The sequence below is a fragment of the Pongo pygmaeus genome, chromosome 2, assembly GCF_028885625.2.
Source record: "Pongo pygmaeus isolate AG05252 chromosome 2, NHGRI_mPonPyg2-v2.0_pri, whole genome shotgun sequence".
Classification (NCBI taxonomy): domain Eukaryota; kingdom Metazoa; phylum Chordata; class Mammalia; order Primates; family Hominidae; genus Pongo; species Pongo pygmaeus.
In genome coordinates, this window is record NC_085930.1 from 44,844,281 (window position 1) to 44,862,439 (window position 18,159).

Sequence of the window (18,159 nt, forward strand, 5' to 3'; positions counted from 1 at the left end):
TTGCCTTCCTTTACACATGTTTGTGTCTTCTTAGGATGAGGTACATATTCTCTCCTTTGTCTTTTACATGTGAATTTTGGATATGAATCCTGTCCTATTCAGAGTCTGATCAATGCTAAGATAAAATGGCAGAAATCTCTCAATGTCCTCCTTCTCCTCTCCCATCACTCTTTCATTGCTTTAAAATAAGTTAATTCACACTGCATTGTGAATCAACAATTGCTGCATTGTTGGCAGCTTTATCCACAGACATCCTTGAATCTTTCCTTTGTGACTAGAGATTACAGACTCAGCTTCAAAAGGCACCTCCCTCATCTCACAGTTGGGAAATCAAATTCTGGAGAGCTGGGGGGACCAGCCCAGAGTTCCACAGCTTGTTGAGGGCAAAGCCTAGCCCACAGGGCAACCACATACTATGAATGGCCTCCAGCCCAGGTAGGATCCCCAGAGGCAGGCTCAGTTCAGGCTTGGCTGACATCTGAGAATCCCTAAGGAGCACAAGTGATCAGGGGTCAGGGGTGAATGGAGAGGGAGGGCCCTCAGACTGCAGGAGGCTTTCTATGATCATGAGGACCTCTCAAGGCTTCACCAAGTGCTTTGCAAAAGAGAATTCTGTAGGAAAGTAGACGGAATTTACACTGGTCCACTTAACAGTTGGCAGAGCCAAGGTACGCTCAGATCAAGTGGCTTTCTGAATTGAGGCTATAGGCTTGGGAAAGAACAGAGATAAATGGAAACAGAATCTACTTTTCCCTGGAGCCCTCGTGGAATCCTGGAGACTTCTATTTCCTGTTCTGTCCATGCCCTTCCCCATCCCTGAGACTATCCGAAGCACCTATCACTCAAGTTTGTCCTAAAAAACGTTAGCATTTCAACTTGTTGTCAAAAGATTTTCCCGCCCTATCTTTGCCCTCTTCCTATTTTTCTCTTCTGTTTTAAATAAGAATTTATTCACAGAATAAGGGATTATTTATAGATGCTAGTATGTACGTGAAACGGAAACCACAAAGTCTGCAGTTGTTGCATAAATTGTGCCTCTGAATTTTGGCTATGTAGTTTTAAGACCAGCATGAGGGAGGAGCAGTTTTCTGGTTATATTTGTGGCTTGAGAGAGTAATTTAACTGCTCAGGCTCAGGTTCTTTATCAGAGACAGGGATTCTTTCACTGAGGGGTTGCCTCCCTAACCCCTGCACACATCGTATACAAATGTGTGTGTATGTGAATGTGCATTTTCTGCAAAGGGAGTGCACAGCTTTCATTAGAAATCCTGAAATGTACGGGAAACAGGATCAGTGTTACGTATAGACATAGTGGGTATTTAGGGACATTAAAATTTATTTACTGGAAATTTGAGACATCCTACACATTAAGTATATTACACTCATATCAGAATTTTTTAACTCTTTTTTTGTTCTTAATATTATTTTTGACTGAGCAATCATAATTGTATATATCATATTGGGTATCTTGAAGCCCTCCCAAATGGCTCCCCTTGCTCAAAAGTAATTCCCTTTCATAATCCCTCTTATAATTCCCTCTTATAAATCCCTGTTATAATTATATTATAAGAACAACTTTCTTTGGTTAAACATTTATATTTAATGTGTCCCTGATAAAAGGCATATACTGTTTGGGACAGATAATGCTTTCACAGGATAAGGTTCAAACAAATATAACTTACTATGTCATACTAAGAATATTTCAACCAGTCTACTTCCACAATGGTCCAGTAGCCATGTGAAAAATTCTAGCATAAACTCATTGATCTGGTGTTTCTACCTTGCTGGAGGACTGCTGGGTGACCCTGAATAGCCAGCTGTATCCGCATGGTTTTTTTCCATACATCATAAAAGATTTTTGTTTCTCTACGCTCTTTGATATCATTTATTTGGCATCTGTAATAGATGATTGCCTGCATTAGATGTAATCCTCCTGTTGATGGTGAAGAAGCTAAGCCTCCAAGTAGCATGTTCAAAGTCACAGATGGAGGAAGAGAGAGAACCAGGATTTGAATGATTGATGATCTATCTCTGGGGTCTACACTCTTTCCTCTAAGCCATGTTACATCTTGTACAATATCCACTGCTAACCGAATACCTCCTTTTGAGGATCTGATCCTGGCCAAGGATCAGCTAGAGTTCCATGTGAAAGAATTTTGCTAAAAGTAGGAAGTTAGCAGAGGAAGAGATACCAAGATGCAGCTGGCTTTTTAGCTGAAGACCATCACCTGGCTGAAGGCTCAACAAACCTGTGACACATCCAAGCTCAAGCCTCTGCATTTCTCCTCATTTGGGAGTCAGCACATTTTAAATAGCAAAGTTATTTAGCTTTGGTTAACTTTGAGAAGAAAACAGTAACTAAACATAATGTATCAGGTTCCCTGTCCCTTAGCTGGTCCAAGGGCCTGTCTAGTAAACAGAATGTACCTACTGCTTTCTTAAACAAACCTCTTTTAAAACAAACTATTTTAGTATCCCTAAAATTAGCACAGTAGCCGTGAGTTAAATAAAACAGCAAGTGGAAGACACAGGTGTGAATACAGAAATAGTAGAATTTGCTAAATTGCCTTGGTCTCACTTATCCAATTTGTGATTTAATATTTTTATGCCATTTTATTGGTGCCTGCTCTTATGGATCAGTAACCAAACACATTTCTGTTAAGTTTCTCTCAAACTGTAATCATTTCGGGCAGGTGTCTGCAAATTTTTTTTTCCAAAAAGTGCCAAAGTATATTTATTTTGGCTCTTAAGGGCCTATGGTGCATGTCACAATTACTTAACTCTCCCATGGTTGAACAATCATAGATAGTAGGTAAACAAATGAGTGTGGCTGTGTTCCAATAAATCTTTATCTATAAAAACAGGGAGTGGGCTAGATTTGGCCTGGGGGTTATAGTTTGCTGATCCCTGGTTTAGAGGATAGATATAATTTGAGGAACACTAAGGAAAAGATAAGAGAAAGTAACCAATCAGGACACACAGAGGAGTGCTTATCAGATAAGGTATATATGTGTTAATTTCCTATGTGGGCATTTTATTCATATTTTATACATGACATTATTAAATATATACATTTAGTATACATTTAATATATTGCAGAGGGCTTTCTATGTAGCATACTGGGGGAGCACTAAATTGGAAGTCAGTAGGAAATCAGGCTCCAAATTAAGTTTTGCCACTAACTTTAATGTATCATTAGGCAAATTATCCTCTCTGAGCCAAAAAAGGGGGTAGTGGGATTACAGGATCTCCAAGGATCATTCTTCTTAACATTGTCTGCTGGTATAATTGTCTTATTAAGATTTCTAGGGAGAAATACAAAGTTAAAAATAAAATCATATAGGTTAAAATTATGTAAACATCTGGCCTAGAGCCTCTTGATTCAGCTCACATAACTAACCAGACCATGGGGGCCAACAGGTCAAAGGACACTATGTAAAAGGCATGACTTAGACACATGGAGTGAGAGGAGCAACACAGGCTCCCATGGGGTGGGGGCTGAGCTGGAAGGTCACTGTAATGAGTGAACTCCCCCTTGGGCACACTTAGTATGATGAGTAAAGCTTCCTTATGACTTTAGAGAATGATCATGGGAACAATTTATAAGAAGATCCCAGACGGAATAGCAGAGCCCCTTGTGGTGTCCATAGCTTTAGGGGAATCAGGGAGCCCCTCCTACCACTATACTCTCCAAACCATGTAGAACCAAAAATGGCTACCTCTTTCTCAAACGGTGGTGTTCAGGATAAATGGTTGATCTTTAGATTTTGGCTTTTGCATGCTAAGAGGGCTTGTGGTATACAAACCATGCTCTGCAGGGAATGGGTTGTTGTGGGAGATAAGCTGGAGGGACTTTGTGTCCCATCCCTGCGTCAGGCAGATTCCACATCCCACCTTTTATTTGTTGGTGCTAAACAAATGCTAGTCCAACCACTTCACTATAAATGGGAAAACTGAGTCTCAGAAGGGGCCATAAGTGGATGTGGCTGTTGCAGAAAGTGAGAGGAGATTCTGTGAGGCATGAGAAGTTCATATTCATCTTCTGGGGATCGGGCATGCCTAGGGGTAGAAGGCATACGTAGAAGTGAATACTCAGTCTCAGTTCCTCCCAAGGACTCTCTGGGTCTCTCAGCTTTGCAGGGAACATTCTCATAGTACTCTTCAGGAGAGTTCCCCGATGGCCTTGTACAGAGAACCTGATGATTGATGAGCGTATAGCACAGCTCCTCTGAGTAGGTCTGGTCAACATTGTCCTGCTTGTCAAAGGAGAACCATCATCAAGATTTGGTCTCTTGCCATGACCTTTACACTTCAGTCTCAACACAGGCTTGACCCTTGGTCAAGTCTGTCTTCTATGACCACCTCCTCCCCATCTCTTGGCCATTTTTTTCTAAATGGCTGCTTCTACCCCAACCACTAGGCTTGCAGCAAGAGTGCTTAAGGTCTGGAGCCTGCTCAGGTGCATCCTCTCTGCCCCTTGTTCCAGAATGACCTCTGACCACCTGATATAGTTTGGATATTCGTCCCCTGCAAATCTAATGTTGAAATTTGGTTCCCATTGTTGGAGGTGGTGCCTAGTGAGAGGTGTTTTGGTTATGGGAGCAGATTTCTCATGAATGGCTTGGTGCCATCCTCGCAGTTATGAGTGTACCGCCTGAGGAACCATGAGCCAAATACACTTCTTTTCTTTATAAATTACCCAGCTTTTCATATTCCTTTATAGCAACACAAGTGGACTAAGACACTACCCATATAATTCCCAGTCTCAGGGCTCTGAGGATAGCCCATTCTAATAAAAAAGAATAATCTGGCTGGGCACAGTGGCTCACGCCTGTAATCCCAGCACTTTGGGAGGTCGAGGTGGGTGGATCACCTGAGGTCAGGAGTTCGAGACCAGCCTGGCCAACATGGTGAAACCCCATTTCCACTGAAAATACAAAAATTAGCCAGGTATGGTGGCACACACCTGTAATCCCAGCTACTGGGGAGGCTGAGGCTGAGAATTGCTTGAATCCAGGAGGTAGAGGTTGCAGTGAGCTGAGATCGTGCCATTGCACTCCAGCCTGGGTGACAAGAGCAAAACTCTGTCTCCAAAAAATAAATAAATAAATAAATAAATAATCTTCTGATATCTTAATGTGTTTTGGTTATGATATTTAATTACCCTCTAGAGATATTTACATTATTAAATAGGGAAACAACTCAAGGGAAGGTTTCACTTATGATGGGATATCAGGAGATAAAAAGCAAAGCAGCAAAGTACGGGGGAAAAGCATGGATTGTGAAGTGAGACTTAGTTTTGAATCCTGGTTCCGCCCCCTTTTAGCTATTTGGCTTTGGGGAATTATCACTTAATCTCTCAGTTTTCTCATCTATAAAATGGGGGGATGGGATGGATTATAGTAGCAATATTCAAGGGTTGTCGTTTTAGCTACATGAGTTGATGTGTGTAAAGCACTCAGCATGTTGTCTGTCATAAATGAAGTGGTCAGTAAATTTAAGTTCCTTTCAATAAGTTATACAGCAGAAGTGGCTGCTGCTTCTGCCACCTGGCCCTGCACATGCCACCCGAGTTCAAAGCACTGACATCTAAAGTCTTTCTCCATGTAAGGGTCAGAAGGGACCTCAGAGGCCAACTTCTCCTGCCATTTAGGGTGTCTGTACTTCTATCATCATCTCAAAAAATAGCTTAGAGATGTTCTTATTACCTGGGTGGGAGTAGATGACATTCCTTCATCTGGAGAAAGAAAATACACTCAATGAATTTCAGGTTATGGGGAGATTTGAGGGGAGGAGCAGGGGAGGCTGGAATATAAATAACTAAAAAGCCAAGAAACAGCTGGGGTAGCTCTTCTCAGGCTATTCTGATCTACAGCCCATCCCTGGGGAGTGACAGGACATCTAAACAAGTCACAGCTAGAGCTGTGCTCAGTCTGAGAGGTGAGAGGAGGGAGACACATTTGGTTAGTCTTTGGAAAGGAAATCACGATTTCTCCCTCCAGCTCTCTTTCCCTCCTTACCTAGCCCCCTCTCCTTCCTTACACAAAATTGATTTTTGTTCCTTACACAAATTCAGTGCCTCTGCACCAGGCACTGGGGAGACAAAGAAGAATCAGAAACAGTCCCTGTCCTCAAAAGGCTCACAAGCTAGCCCAGAAGACAGACAAGGGGCTGTGAGAGATCCACATTGTGGAGCGGAGGGCCGTCGTTTCTACTCTAGGTGACAGGATGGTGGTGGTGTGATAATTGGTGTTCAAGGAGTTTTGCAGAGCGGGAAACTCTTAAGCTAAACATTCCCATTCCTATACCTGCTGGCAGATAACAAATGAGCAAGGCGATTTTTCAAAGCCTAGTTAAAACCAAATGGCTCTGGCCATTCAGCAAAGACGCAAACTGACACCCTTGCTACCCTCTTGCAAACACACCAGTTCCATAAACAAACATGTGCCCTCACATGAAAGCCTACAGAGGAAGCTACCATATGGTATATGGATCGACATTCTCTCGGTCCTCACATCCTGGATTTCCACATCTCCATAAGCTCCTATAGGCATCTAAAACTTCCCTGATTATCATTATAAGAAAAGCATCTTCAGCATAGAGTTTTAGCATCTGGTCTTATTTCTATTATGTTTTGCCCTGATGGAAATTGAGGTTCCCTGGGACCCACCACTCCAGGAGTGAAGTGGCTAGGGTGGGAGGCTGTATTATTCATTTACACATCTTGCAGGGCTAGATTTTAAGATTCTGTTTAAATGAATTAGGTTCTCCTCCTTAAACTAAGGGAGGAAAAGTCAAAATTCTTCCATTTTTCTTCTTCAGAAACACAATGCCTTGTCCTCAGGCCTACACTTTCTTATTTTTATTTTTAGGTGTGATACAATTCACCACACTCTCCTTCTAGAATTCTTTCTCCTTAACTTCAATGCTGTACTATCACCAGAGACTACTGCACCAGCCTCCTAAGTGGTCTTCTGGTATCTGCTCTTCCTGCTCCTTGCTGCAATTTGTTTTCTGCACAGGAACCTGGGTGATATCTTTAATACAAATCTAATCATGCTTGCCCCCGCCTCCCCCCTGTGTGAAGCCAGTATCTCCTGTAGCTCTCAAGACAAAGATGAAAATCTTTAACTTGGCCAGGAAGCCCCACCCCTCCCCTGTCCCAGGCTGGCTTTCTTGCAGTTTCTTGTAAGTGCCTTTCTCCTCCACCTTTTGTATTCTTGCCCCCAGTTACTGCCTTCAGCCTCCAGGCCTCAGGCACTAACTGAGGAATTTGGAGATTAATGAGCCAATTCCTGCTTCAATGAGCTCACCATCTAGTGAGGACAAAGGACATGCAATTGGATACAGTGCAGCAAAATGTGTAGATATTGTAATTGAAATATGCCTAAGGGGCTTTGGGAACATAGAGAAGAAGCAGTTTGGAAATGTAAGTCTTATCAAAAGTGAAAATAATAGGAAATCAATGACTTACTTTCGTTTTGGGAATCTTGCCCCTTTTCAAAAATGAGTATTTTTTTCCTGTAAAAGAAAAGCAAAGCAAATTGTTTTAATATTCAGAAACTCTCAAAGGAAATGACACAAATCTACAAAACTTTTAACTCTTTGTTAAAGTTATATACGTTTTATAATACCTCCTTCAGCATAGATGAGTTAAATAAAAACGAAAAAAAGTAAAAGATGATGCCAAGTAGAAATATATTCCTTTGTGCCTCTTTCTCTCTCTCTCTCTCTCTCCTCCTCTCTTTCTTTTCTAAATCTGATAGGGAATTGATGTATACATGGGGAAATATGGTGATAGAGGTTACTTTTTTGGAGACTTTTTTTCTGACAAAGTATCAATTTCTTTTCTATCATGTGAGTGAAGGAGCCAGGATTATTTTCAATCTCAATTCTAATCTATGATCTCCAAAACAAACAAACAAATAAACACACACCTCCCATAAGGGAACACTGTATAAAAGACCCCCTGAAAAAATGCAATATAAATATAATGGAAGCCCACTATCATTTCAGTAGACAAGAACATCTGCTGTGAGGGTGACCGTATGTCCTGGTTTGCCTCAGTCTGGTTAAGGTCATTATCAATCACTTAGCGAGCTTTAACTATTTTTAGCATCCCTTTCACTCTCAAAGGTATCTTAGTTCGGATGATAAATTATACTATCACCCCGACTATAAGTTCCATGTGCAAGGGATAGAAATGTGTGCTTCGGAACATGGACTCAGATTTGCAGTGTGAAAAAAGCTGTCTTTTTTCTATGTTAGTAGCTAGTTTCATCTTTGCTTCTGAAGCTTTCCTGTTTGAGGAGAGCATGCCACCCATGAGACTATTGTTCCTGTTTCTCATCAAATTGGAAGGATTGCTTCCCTGATTAACTCTTAGGTGATTGTATCTGGGCTAGTGACAGGCTTCCGCTGTGGCCACAGACAGTCACAGGTAACTTACAGCAAATACCACATTGAAACCACACTTAGGGAAATAACTCCTAAAAGCAACTGTCCACTCACCACGGAAGGCAGAAACACCCTTCAGCGATATGGTGATCCCAGCATCTAAAATACCCAAGAGAGATGGCAAATCATAAGATTGATTTCTGCAGCTTTCTTAAGGTGACTCCTTTCCTTTTGCCATTTCTGTGGAAAACTTTTTTTCTCCCCGCAAGTGTGTTTCATTCTAGATAACTTGCACACATCTCTCATGGTAGAATGCCTTTGTCTTCCTAGGATGAAGATGATACTATCAAATTCCTAATCAGGAAAAAAGCTTTCTGCTGTGTTCCCAGCAAAGGAAAAATGTTTCCTCACTCTCAATTCTGGTAATTTCCTTGGTTCCCTTGTAATGAAGAACACGTAAGTGTTATCTGCAGGAAATCAAGGTACAAGTGTATGGAAATTTTACAAATCATTTTTTTCAGGTATGGGTTAGGCAATATCAGTATTTTACTATACTCTGAATTTCTCCGATTTACAGTATATTGCAATTGTTTGCTCACTTGTCTATATTCTACACTAGAACGTGAGCTTCACAAAGCTGGGGACCATATTGATCTTGTTCATCGTGGTATGTATTTCCAGTCTATGACACAACATCTGGCACACAGTAAATGGGTTTTCAAAAAATATTTGATGAAGATATGAATACAGAATGAATAGCCAAGGACAGAACAACCCTGGTGCACGAGGTCAGCAAATCTACCACCTTGACTTCAACGACATAGTTAAATAACAGGACTTCTCTCTCTTATAGCACAAAGGCTTAGAATCTCTCTGCAGTCCTACATTTACATTAATGTCTAAGTATCATTCTGTACATCTTTCTGAATTTGAGGCATAGTCAACTACCTACATGGTTGAATGTGAAAGCCCTTTATAAAGTAGTATGTGTATCAGTTACAGTATGTAAAAACGTTTGGAAATCACCATCCAAAAATGTCTCCCCCCGTGAGCTTTCCCATGAAGTTTCATCAGGAGGAGCAGTGGAGGAGAGGCTGACTGCATCGTGACCTTGGCTGTGGTCACCTGCTTGGCTGAGCATTCTGACAGCCTCTAAGATCTATGCATCATCAAAGCCTTTGGGGCCCAGAGGCACAGCTGCAGCTCTTCCTCTTCTTTAGGTTACCTTCAGTGTGCTTCAGGCCGTTTGCTTACTTGTCTGCTTTGTTGCTAAGGAAACATCATAAGAAAACTACTGAATCACACCAAGTTAACAAACCACATTCACTGAGGAGAAATGAATGAGATAAGAGGAGGGGGATGATTTTGAGAGATATTCTCTGAACTCCTGAGGCCACAGTTTTTAAATCTGTAAAAGAGGATGTGTATACTGCTTACACATGGAGTTATAAGAGGTTAAATATGGGCAAAAACGATCTGTAAGCAGGCTGTTTCTTCTACTTGACTTTTCTGCAATTTATTCTTGCATTTCAACATGGTTGTTTTGGTTTGGGGTAGATTCAGACAGCCTCCAAGAAGCAAGCTAGACAAATCTCTATAACCTTAGGCTACATGTCAGGAATTTGAGTTATCTGTCTCTTTCACAATGCCCTCTCTGGCTCTCCAGTCTACCCAACCCCTCCCTTGTTATAATGCCATGGCCCTTCTGATTTATTTCGTCATTTGAACTGTATGCCTCAAAATGTGCCCAATGATACCCCTGAAAATATGTAATTCTCAGCTTGCACTGAAAAAATGCACTCTGTTGAAAGGAATCTCTTGGTCTCCAGCCCCTCACATGGGCATTGGTGTTAAAAAATAACAACAGTGCTTGTTTTTTAATTGCTCCTCTTTCAAAATCTCCTCCTGAAACCATGTGAAAAGCACAGATAACTTTACAGGCCACAGAAAAACTGACCTTGTCAGCCCTTAGGATTCTTGGACCCTGGAACATTAGTTCCATATCTTAATTATTCCTTTCCTTAGAGAGATTTCTTTAGGGCTGGACATTTGAAAGGTCTGTTCAAAAAGAATTAATGAGGTGATCTTTGTTTAACAGCATCAGGGCAATCACAATGATGTCTCCACAAACTTTTTAAAAATTGTCATAACATGGGGCATGTGGTCACTTCAGAAATAGACACCTATAGCTTAAAATAAAATGGCTAGGGTGGAGGTTGAGCACAAAAGTACCTGAGATAGACAAAAGGACAACAGGAAATAAGACCCTTTGTTTTATAACGGGGCATAACAGGGACTAACAGAGTCTTAGTTCCTGTTGCTAGGAGTTACGTTAGGCTTCTAGCAAAGTAGCACATCTCCTCTCCAAAGTTTTCAAGCATTTTATCTTTTGTCCTGTCTTCACATTTGCTACTATTGCAACTGCTACTGGTCTTAACAGGGCCCTCTCTCACTGGGATGTGAAGTCCAGGGCTTGACATACTTCGTTCTTCTTGGGCAAAGGCTGGGGGAGTTTGGTTGATTTTGCTCTCACCTGGATGTTCTGTGTTTGGGGCTTTGCATTCTCACATTCCAAGGCATCTCTTGAGTGTTCTGCTGCCGCCTGAAACTCAACATATCAGAAACAGGCTAAGTATTTCCTAAACAGGCCTGCCACTTCTATTCATAATTTTTCCAACTTTCCTCATTTCTGCTATTCGTGTGTAACTCTGAAATTGACTGGTTGCCCTCAGACACGTTAATACTGTTTCCTCAAGCACATGTCGCAAGCTACCTTTGATCTGACATGCTCTCCATTGCCACAGCAACAGCCCACTGATGTTCTTCAACCTCCATGAACAAGTATCCTAAATCATCTGTTCCCAAATATCCAGGGATCCTCGTCATGACCCTGAGAGTATCAGTGTCCAGAGAGAGGCCTGAGGTCCTCAGCTACCATCTCTTTGGTGCAGTTCCAGGAGCTATACACAAGTAATGGGGAAAGGTACTGGCTTTGTCTTGTGTAAATCACACCATCTTTCACAGAAAGCATGGAGGCCCAGAACAAGGGACAGAAGAAGAAAAGGATAGAATAAAGAAAATAAATTGGTTCATTGTTTGGGTTAGATGTCTTTCCATTTGTTGGGAATTGGGAGAATGAGGATAAAGAAACTAACACTTAGATACTACTTACTATATGCCAATCATTTTGTGTGTTATATTTCATTTAATCCCAGAATAAATCCATAAGATAGATATTATCATTTTTTTTTTATACTAATGAAGAAACTGAGGCCCAAAATGCTAGGTAACTGGTCTGAAGATCCACAACCACTAAGGGGGAAAAGCTGGGTTTGCTACTGGCAGGTCCCTTCCTCTGAGACTGAGCTCCTCTCATGAAGGGATGGGTGCCATTCTATCCTGTGCAAAATTTCCCCAGCTTCTTAGTTTATTTGATCTGGAGAGACATGGTTGTGGGGGTATGCTGATTAGATGATAACTGGGTGTTGGGGTGACAATGAAAATTAGATACCAATATATACAAGACTTTTGAATACGTTAAGGGAAACATTTTATTTAATTGTTTTAATGAATTTATTTTTAAGACTGGATCTTGCTATGTTGCTCAGGCTGCCCTCAAACTCCTGGACTCAAGCAATCCTCCTGCCTCAGCCTCCTGAGTAGCTGGGACTACAGGTGCATGCCACTGCACTTGGTTCAAGGGAGACCTTTTAAATCATCATAGAAATAAAGATATTGGGCAAATTGATCAACTATTTGGAAAAAAAATTTATATCTGACACCATATATTGAATATATGTTGCCAAATGTAAAATAACAAAATCAAAACTTATATGAGTTGATTTGTCTTATCTTAGGAAGAGCAAAGAATTTTAAGCATGAATGCAATGGCAGAAACCAAAAAGCTTTCTAGATTTAAAATTGAATTTTCTTTAAAATATAGTAAATAAAAAACCATAAGAAGTCCAAATAGCATAAGATATGTGTACCTTGGAAAAAGTTTTTTTTCTTACATAAAACAAAATTTTAAAGTAAAAAAAATTTTTTTAAGTTTTTTTGCACTTATTCAGTGCACGTGATGTGCCAGAAACAATGCCAGGAACCAGGAATTCAAAGATAAATAAGAAACAATCACTACATTTGAGCATCTCATATCTAGTAATAAAAATAGTAATTTATATAATTGTTAGAACAATGCTAGAGTAGAAGATTGACAAGGGGCTGTGATGACCCAGGGTAGAGAAGTCTCAGACAACATGATTCTTAGGAAGGGACATGAGATATTCCACAGGACCACCAATCCTCTTTTCCGCAAGTGGTCCAAAGTGGGCTACCATTTTTTCCTGTGTTCCACTCTCCAGTGGCATGAAGTGAGACCTGGGATTCCAAACATAACCCTGTGAAGACCCCCTCTGGCTCGCTTACTCTCTCTAGATCACCCCACTTTATACCCTAGAGATTACCTTGTCCGTGGTGGCACTATTGTGGTGGCACAGCTTTGATATTAAGGAAGATGATGGTCAAAAAAAGAAAGCAGAAAATATCTTCTAATTTTGAACGCTACTTTGTGTCAGGCACTATGCTAGCACAATACATACTAGAACTCTCTAAGGTAGATATTGTATTATTATTTCTACTTAAAATAAAGAGGCTGAGGTCCAGAAAGTAAATCTGAGTTCTCTGCCTATTTAATCTAGATGACCTCTGCTTACCTGCTTGCAGGGAGTGCACATCAAAGGAAGACTCAAGGTGGCAGGAAGCTTGCTGTTTATTTCAAACTTAAAATAGTGGCTGAAAGAGGGTGGTGATTTTGACCTCCTTGTGGAGCATGAGGAGCTCAGGAGAGCATCTCCTTCCCGGGCTTTCAGAAAGTTGTTTCATTTCTTAGGTGGTAACCTATTATATAGACCTTCCTTGGTAAAGTCTTTCCACCTTTCAGCTATTCTCCATCAGCTGCTCACCATGATTCTTGGGAGAAGGCAAAACCTATGGGAAATTTAATGTGGTATCTGGCACAGAGTAGGCACTGAAGGCTTGGCAGTTTCCTTACCCAACTACTTTCTACCCCAACTTAGTGTGCTAACTGTATACTAGCTTTCTTTTTCTCTTCGTTGCTGTATTGCCCTGTCCCATCTCCTCTGCTCTCCCACAAGGAGTCTAGACTTACCTGTTTTCTCTCAGCAGAGAGTTTCCCATCCTCTCAGTCCTCTCAGGTCTTCCCCTCTGTCCCTTTACCACTTCCTTCTTGCCTTGTGCTCTGAAAGGGCAACTCCTGACTTAAAGAAAGGGCTGTGTGGCTCTGGCCACCCGTGCAGAGACAGCAGAAACGAGAAGGGTGTCTGCAGAGGGGAGGAAGAGGCTGGGGGAGGAGTGTTAGAGGCATGCACGTGCAGAATGTCCTAACATGTCAGTGCCTGAATCAACCTGGCTGTTGGCCATAACCAGCAACTACCCGTCAATGAGACCTTCGAACCTCTGGGGAATCCCAGGTCTGAAATTACAGATGGGCCATGGGAGTTTTTCCACTGCTTATATTTACGTTTATAAATCACGTTGTTTTCTTAGAAAAGTCAGAAGGAGGTTAAAACAGTCACGCCACAGACCTGTAGAAAATATAGTATCAACAACTCTCAAATCTGAAAACAAACACCCAATAACAAAATGGGCAAAATATTTGAACAGACATTTCACCAAAGGAACTATACAGATGAACATTAAAAGATGCTAAACATTGTAGTCATTAGGGAAGTGTAAATCAAGTCCACAATGGAACACTTTTACACATTTATTACAATGGCTATAAAACCCTGACAATATCAAGTATGGCAAGGTATGCAGAGAAACTGGAAGTCTCATGCATTGCTGATGAGAATGCAAAATGACAGCCTTTTTGGAAAGAAGTGATAAGGAAAGAAGGCAGGGCTTTACTGGGTAGAAGAGGGTGGTTCACTGGCAAAGGTCCCACCCTCAAGCCTTGAAACCACAGCCCTAAATGAGAACAGTTATCCCTGTTATCCTGCCCAAATGTTATTCTTTAGCCTGTCCAGCCCCCCTATCCCATGCTAATATAAACCCCAGACCTCAGCTGGCAGACAGACAAGTGGCTGAACATCAAGAGAAGAAGCAACTGAGTGTGAGAGATGTGGCTTAACTTCAGGTGGCGTGACTTCAGGGAGGAGCCCAGCCAGAGACAGCAGGCTTCAGGGAAAGGTCACCTTCTTCCTGCACCATCCCTTTTCCAGCTCCCCTTCCACTGAGAGCCACTTCCACCATTTAATAAAATTGTCCGCATTTATCACCTTTCAAACCATTCATGCAAGCTGATTCTTCCTGGATGCTGAACAAGAACCTGGGTACCAAGAGGGCAGGGTGTAAAAGGCTGTCACCCTGACTCTCCATTGAGTGGGTTAACACTTAGCTGTCCACGGATGGCAACTGCTAAAAGAGCATGAACTGTAACACATCCCTAGATGCTGCTGTTGGGCTGGAGGCCAAAAGTGCTCATCAAAGCCCTGGCACCTGCTTGCCTGCGTGCTCCCGCTCCCACAGAGAGTTTGAGCATGGTGGTGGCCAAGTAAGTAGGCCACACCCCTGTCACAAGTCCCGAGAAGGGGTCAAGGGAACCCTCCCATCTCGGAAATATGGCAATTTCTTATAAAATTGAACATAGGGTTACTGCAATTTCACTCCTAGGCATTTAGCCAAGTGAAACTTATGTCCTCTAAGACTGTGTGTACAAATTTTTGTATGTGCTTTACTCATAATAGCCAAAAAAACCCTGGAAATAGCCCAACTGATCTTCATTGAGTGAATTGCTTAATAAGCTCTGTGTTATATTACATCCACACAACAGAATCCTGACCATCACTGAAAAGGAGTGGACTATTAATACATGCAATAACTTGGATCAATCTCAAATGCATTACACTAAGTGAAAGAGACCAGACTTAAAGCCTACCTTCTGTGACATTCAAGATAAGGTGAAACCACAGGAACAGAAAATATATTAGTGTTGCCAGGAGCAAAAGGTGGGGGAGGTGTTGACTTTCAAAGGACAGGAGGAAATTTTTTGTTGTTGTTCTTTTTCTTGATTGTGTTAGTGGCCACATGACTATATGCATTTCTCATAATTCACAGAACTGTATACTAATAAGGGTGCACTTCACTGCATATAAATGAATCTCAACAGAAAAAAGGTTAAAAAAGAAAGAAATCTCGGGACAGGAATCATGGATTTTTGTATTATCCTTGTATTTGATGGTTGTTTCCTGTTTGGTCACTCATCTGTTTGTTCATTCCTTTAACAAGTATGTGTCGAGTGCCTACTATGTGCTGGGCACTGTGGGTTCAATGGTAAGAAAAGCAGATGCAGGGCTGCTCTTGTGAAGTTCCTTGAAAGAAATAAAACAAAGTGCAAAATATTTTATTGCTTGTCCTTGAGTAATGTAAAGGTCATATCTAAAACAGGCAGGAGAAGGATGGGGAGTGGGCTTAGAAGAAACAATTTCAGAGAAACTGGGGTACTAGCTGTGCAACCCCAGATTCACCCCACATCATTCTTATCCTTATAGCTGCTCTCCAAACTTCCTTTTGGCTCTGTGAGGGATTTCCGGGAGCACCTTATTAAAAATGGAAGATTTTATTATAAAAAATAAGCCATTACTGACCATTCACTTTTCTAAAAAAACACAAATGTGAGAATAAAATAAAAACACGCAAGACTCACTAGCCCCTGCAAGACAGAAAGCAGCCCTGGACAGAGAGCCTGCTTATACCTACCTAATGTCTGAATTCACACATTCTAGGGTTTCATGTTTTGTTGCCACTTGCAAAGGAAAGGAAACTGGCTAGAAAATTCATGTAAAGGAAGGTCACAACTTTAAAGCTATCTGACGCTAATGACATGTATAATCTAGTTTGCAGCTCTGAGAGACAATATCAAATAAGCATTGTCAAATACTACTCCCACCTAACCTTTGCTGTCATTGTTCTTTGAAATTATCTTTGGGATTGGTTATGTTCTCTTACTGTAGCTTTCGTTTATCTCAGAGCACACACCCTAATGTCCGTGTGCAGTCTCCATGCTCAAGTATTCCAGAATACAATTTTCTGGAGTCTAACTTCAGTTGACACCTGTCTCCAAATTGCAAATCTACCTCCAATCAAAAAGAGAGGGGAAATTAGTTTTTAAGGGCAATTAGCAAATATATTACAAAAATAATTTCAGATAAACTCTGTGTGACAAGTGATGCTGTCAAGTCCTCTTATTTGAGTAGTAGTCATTGTTTGTCTTAAGAAAATGTGTGCAATGGAGGATATCTTCTTGGCATATAAAAGGGGAAGATTTCTTTCTGTTTTAGTAATCTCTTTAGGGGATTGCCTGTCGTGTGCATTACATTCTGGTTGAATATTTATTCAGAAATAAAAGTGTTTTCTTTCTCTTCTATTTTTGTGGAGAGGTTTTCTGAAATAGCAGATTTTGCTTTTAATTCTATTTCCCCAATAGTAGCTCCATTAATTTTTTTCATGAATGCTTCATGTAATTGACTGTAGGAAACATGTTAGGGTGGCAAATTTTCTTATTCTGTAAATATTTGAAATTCAGGAAAACCCTCCCATCAATAAATTAAATGAAGCATTGAAGTAAAAAAGAATATTCTTAACAAAGCTTATATTGAAAATCAGGTTTCCACAGCGTATAGATCTAAGAAACCTAGGGGTACCCTAGTCTGTTTCTCCTATTCTCTTCTCTCAAAATCATTCCCTTTCCCAGGCTGGATAATTACAATAAAAAAATGGAGTATGTGTTCCAAATTATCGAATGCTTCTTCCTTGTGTATGGAAAATCTGGGATGACAACCAGTGGTCTGCCATTTTGTGTACGAAAAAAAGAGGTACGTATGTGCGGGAGTTGGAAGGAATCTTGGTATACTATTATAACTAACCTCTCTCTTCCCTATTACCTTCAGAAAAAAAGAAAAACAATCAATCTAACCTAAAAGTGCCCCCTCCTCAGTGGCCTCAGCACATTTTGCACTACCTAGAGGCTAGCAGCAGGGGACCAGAATGTCTTAGCATTGTGAAAGAGAGACCACATGGACAGGGTGCTTAGCCAGTGAGTAGGGCTATTGTTGACTTCCCACCAGTATGAATGAACAGATCCTAGACCCTGGTTGGGGCAGCCTGAGCAGACACAGCCTGGATGCTTCTCCATGGGTGGCTTAATTAGTTCCACTATTGTCTAAAAGAGTCTGGGTCCAGAGAGCCATGGTAGGGAGAGTTGGAAATCAACCTGTCCATTGTAATTCAGGGGAAGGTTAGGAATTGCTTTCAAGCTTCTGTTTTACTCAGGCCGCTAGATGGAGAAGCTGAGCTGTGGAAGTGTTAGCTATCAATCACTTGTGTAAAGTAGCATGAAAGAGCAGGATATTTATAATATACAGATTTACTGCTGTAAAACTGACTCTGGACTATAAATAATATATCTCCTCTCCATAAATGAGTAGAGCAACACACCCCCACACAAAGAAGCCCAGATAACAAATCTTTGAATCATAGATTCACTCTTTATTCTTCTCAGTGTTTAACTGCCTAACACGTGTAAGAAACTATATTTCTAACACATGTAAGAAACTGTATGTGTTGAATTGGAAATAAAAGCCTAGATACTTGTAAGCAGATGATAGGGAAATCAGAGAATGTTTGGGTTGAGATCTTTAAATTTACTTTCCTATCCTTTGGCATTGCTGTAAAGAATTAATG

At 40.9% G+C, this 18,159-nt stretch overlaps 1 protein-coding gene across 6 annotated transcripts; it reads right to left on the reverse strand.

Moving 5' to 3' along the window:
- Nucleotides 1–1,308: 1,308 nt before the first annotated feature.
- Nucleotides 1,309–17,361, reverse strand: GCSAM (germinal center associated signaling and motility). Of its 6 annotated transcripts, none has more exons than XM_054482322.2 (6): nt 13,565–17,361; nt 10,931–11,005; nt 8,512–8,556; nt 7,475–7,521; nt 5,709–5,737; nt 1,309–4,256 (listed from the first exon to the last, which is right to left on the reverse strand). In XM_054482322.2, exons 1-6 carry the CDS (start codon nt 13,591–13,593, stop codon nt 3,939–3,941), a joined length of 543 nt encoding a protein of 180 aa, XP_054338297.1. In that variant the 5' UTR covers nt 13,594–17,361; the 3' UTR covers nt 1,309–3,938. The 6 variants fall into 6 exon arrangements, with proteins under 6 accessions (XP_054338297.1, XP_054338301.1, XP_054338302.1 ...); XM_054482326.2 differs by having other exon boundaries at nt 10,931–10,999; nt 13,110–17,361; XM_054482327.2 differs by having other exon boundaries at nt 13,110–17,361.
- Between the last annotated feature and the right edge of the window lie 798 nt (nt 17,362–18,159).

Bases quoted from the DNA above. Each gene is read 5' to 3' on its own strand.
- GCSAM (XM_054482322.2), bottom strand. From the start codon at position 13,593: ATGGGAAACTCTCTGCTGAGAGAAAACAG. The intron at 7,522-8,511 runs GTGAGTGGACAG...TTTCTTTTACAG, and splicing joins GGGTGTTTCTGCCTTCCGTG to GAAAAAAATACTCATTTTTG. The intron at 4,257-5,708 runs GTAATAAGAACA...TCCTTTGACAAG, and splicing joins TGTCATCTACTCCCACCCAG to CAGGACAATGTTGACCAGAC.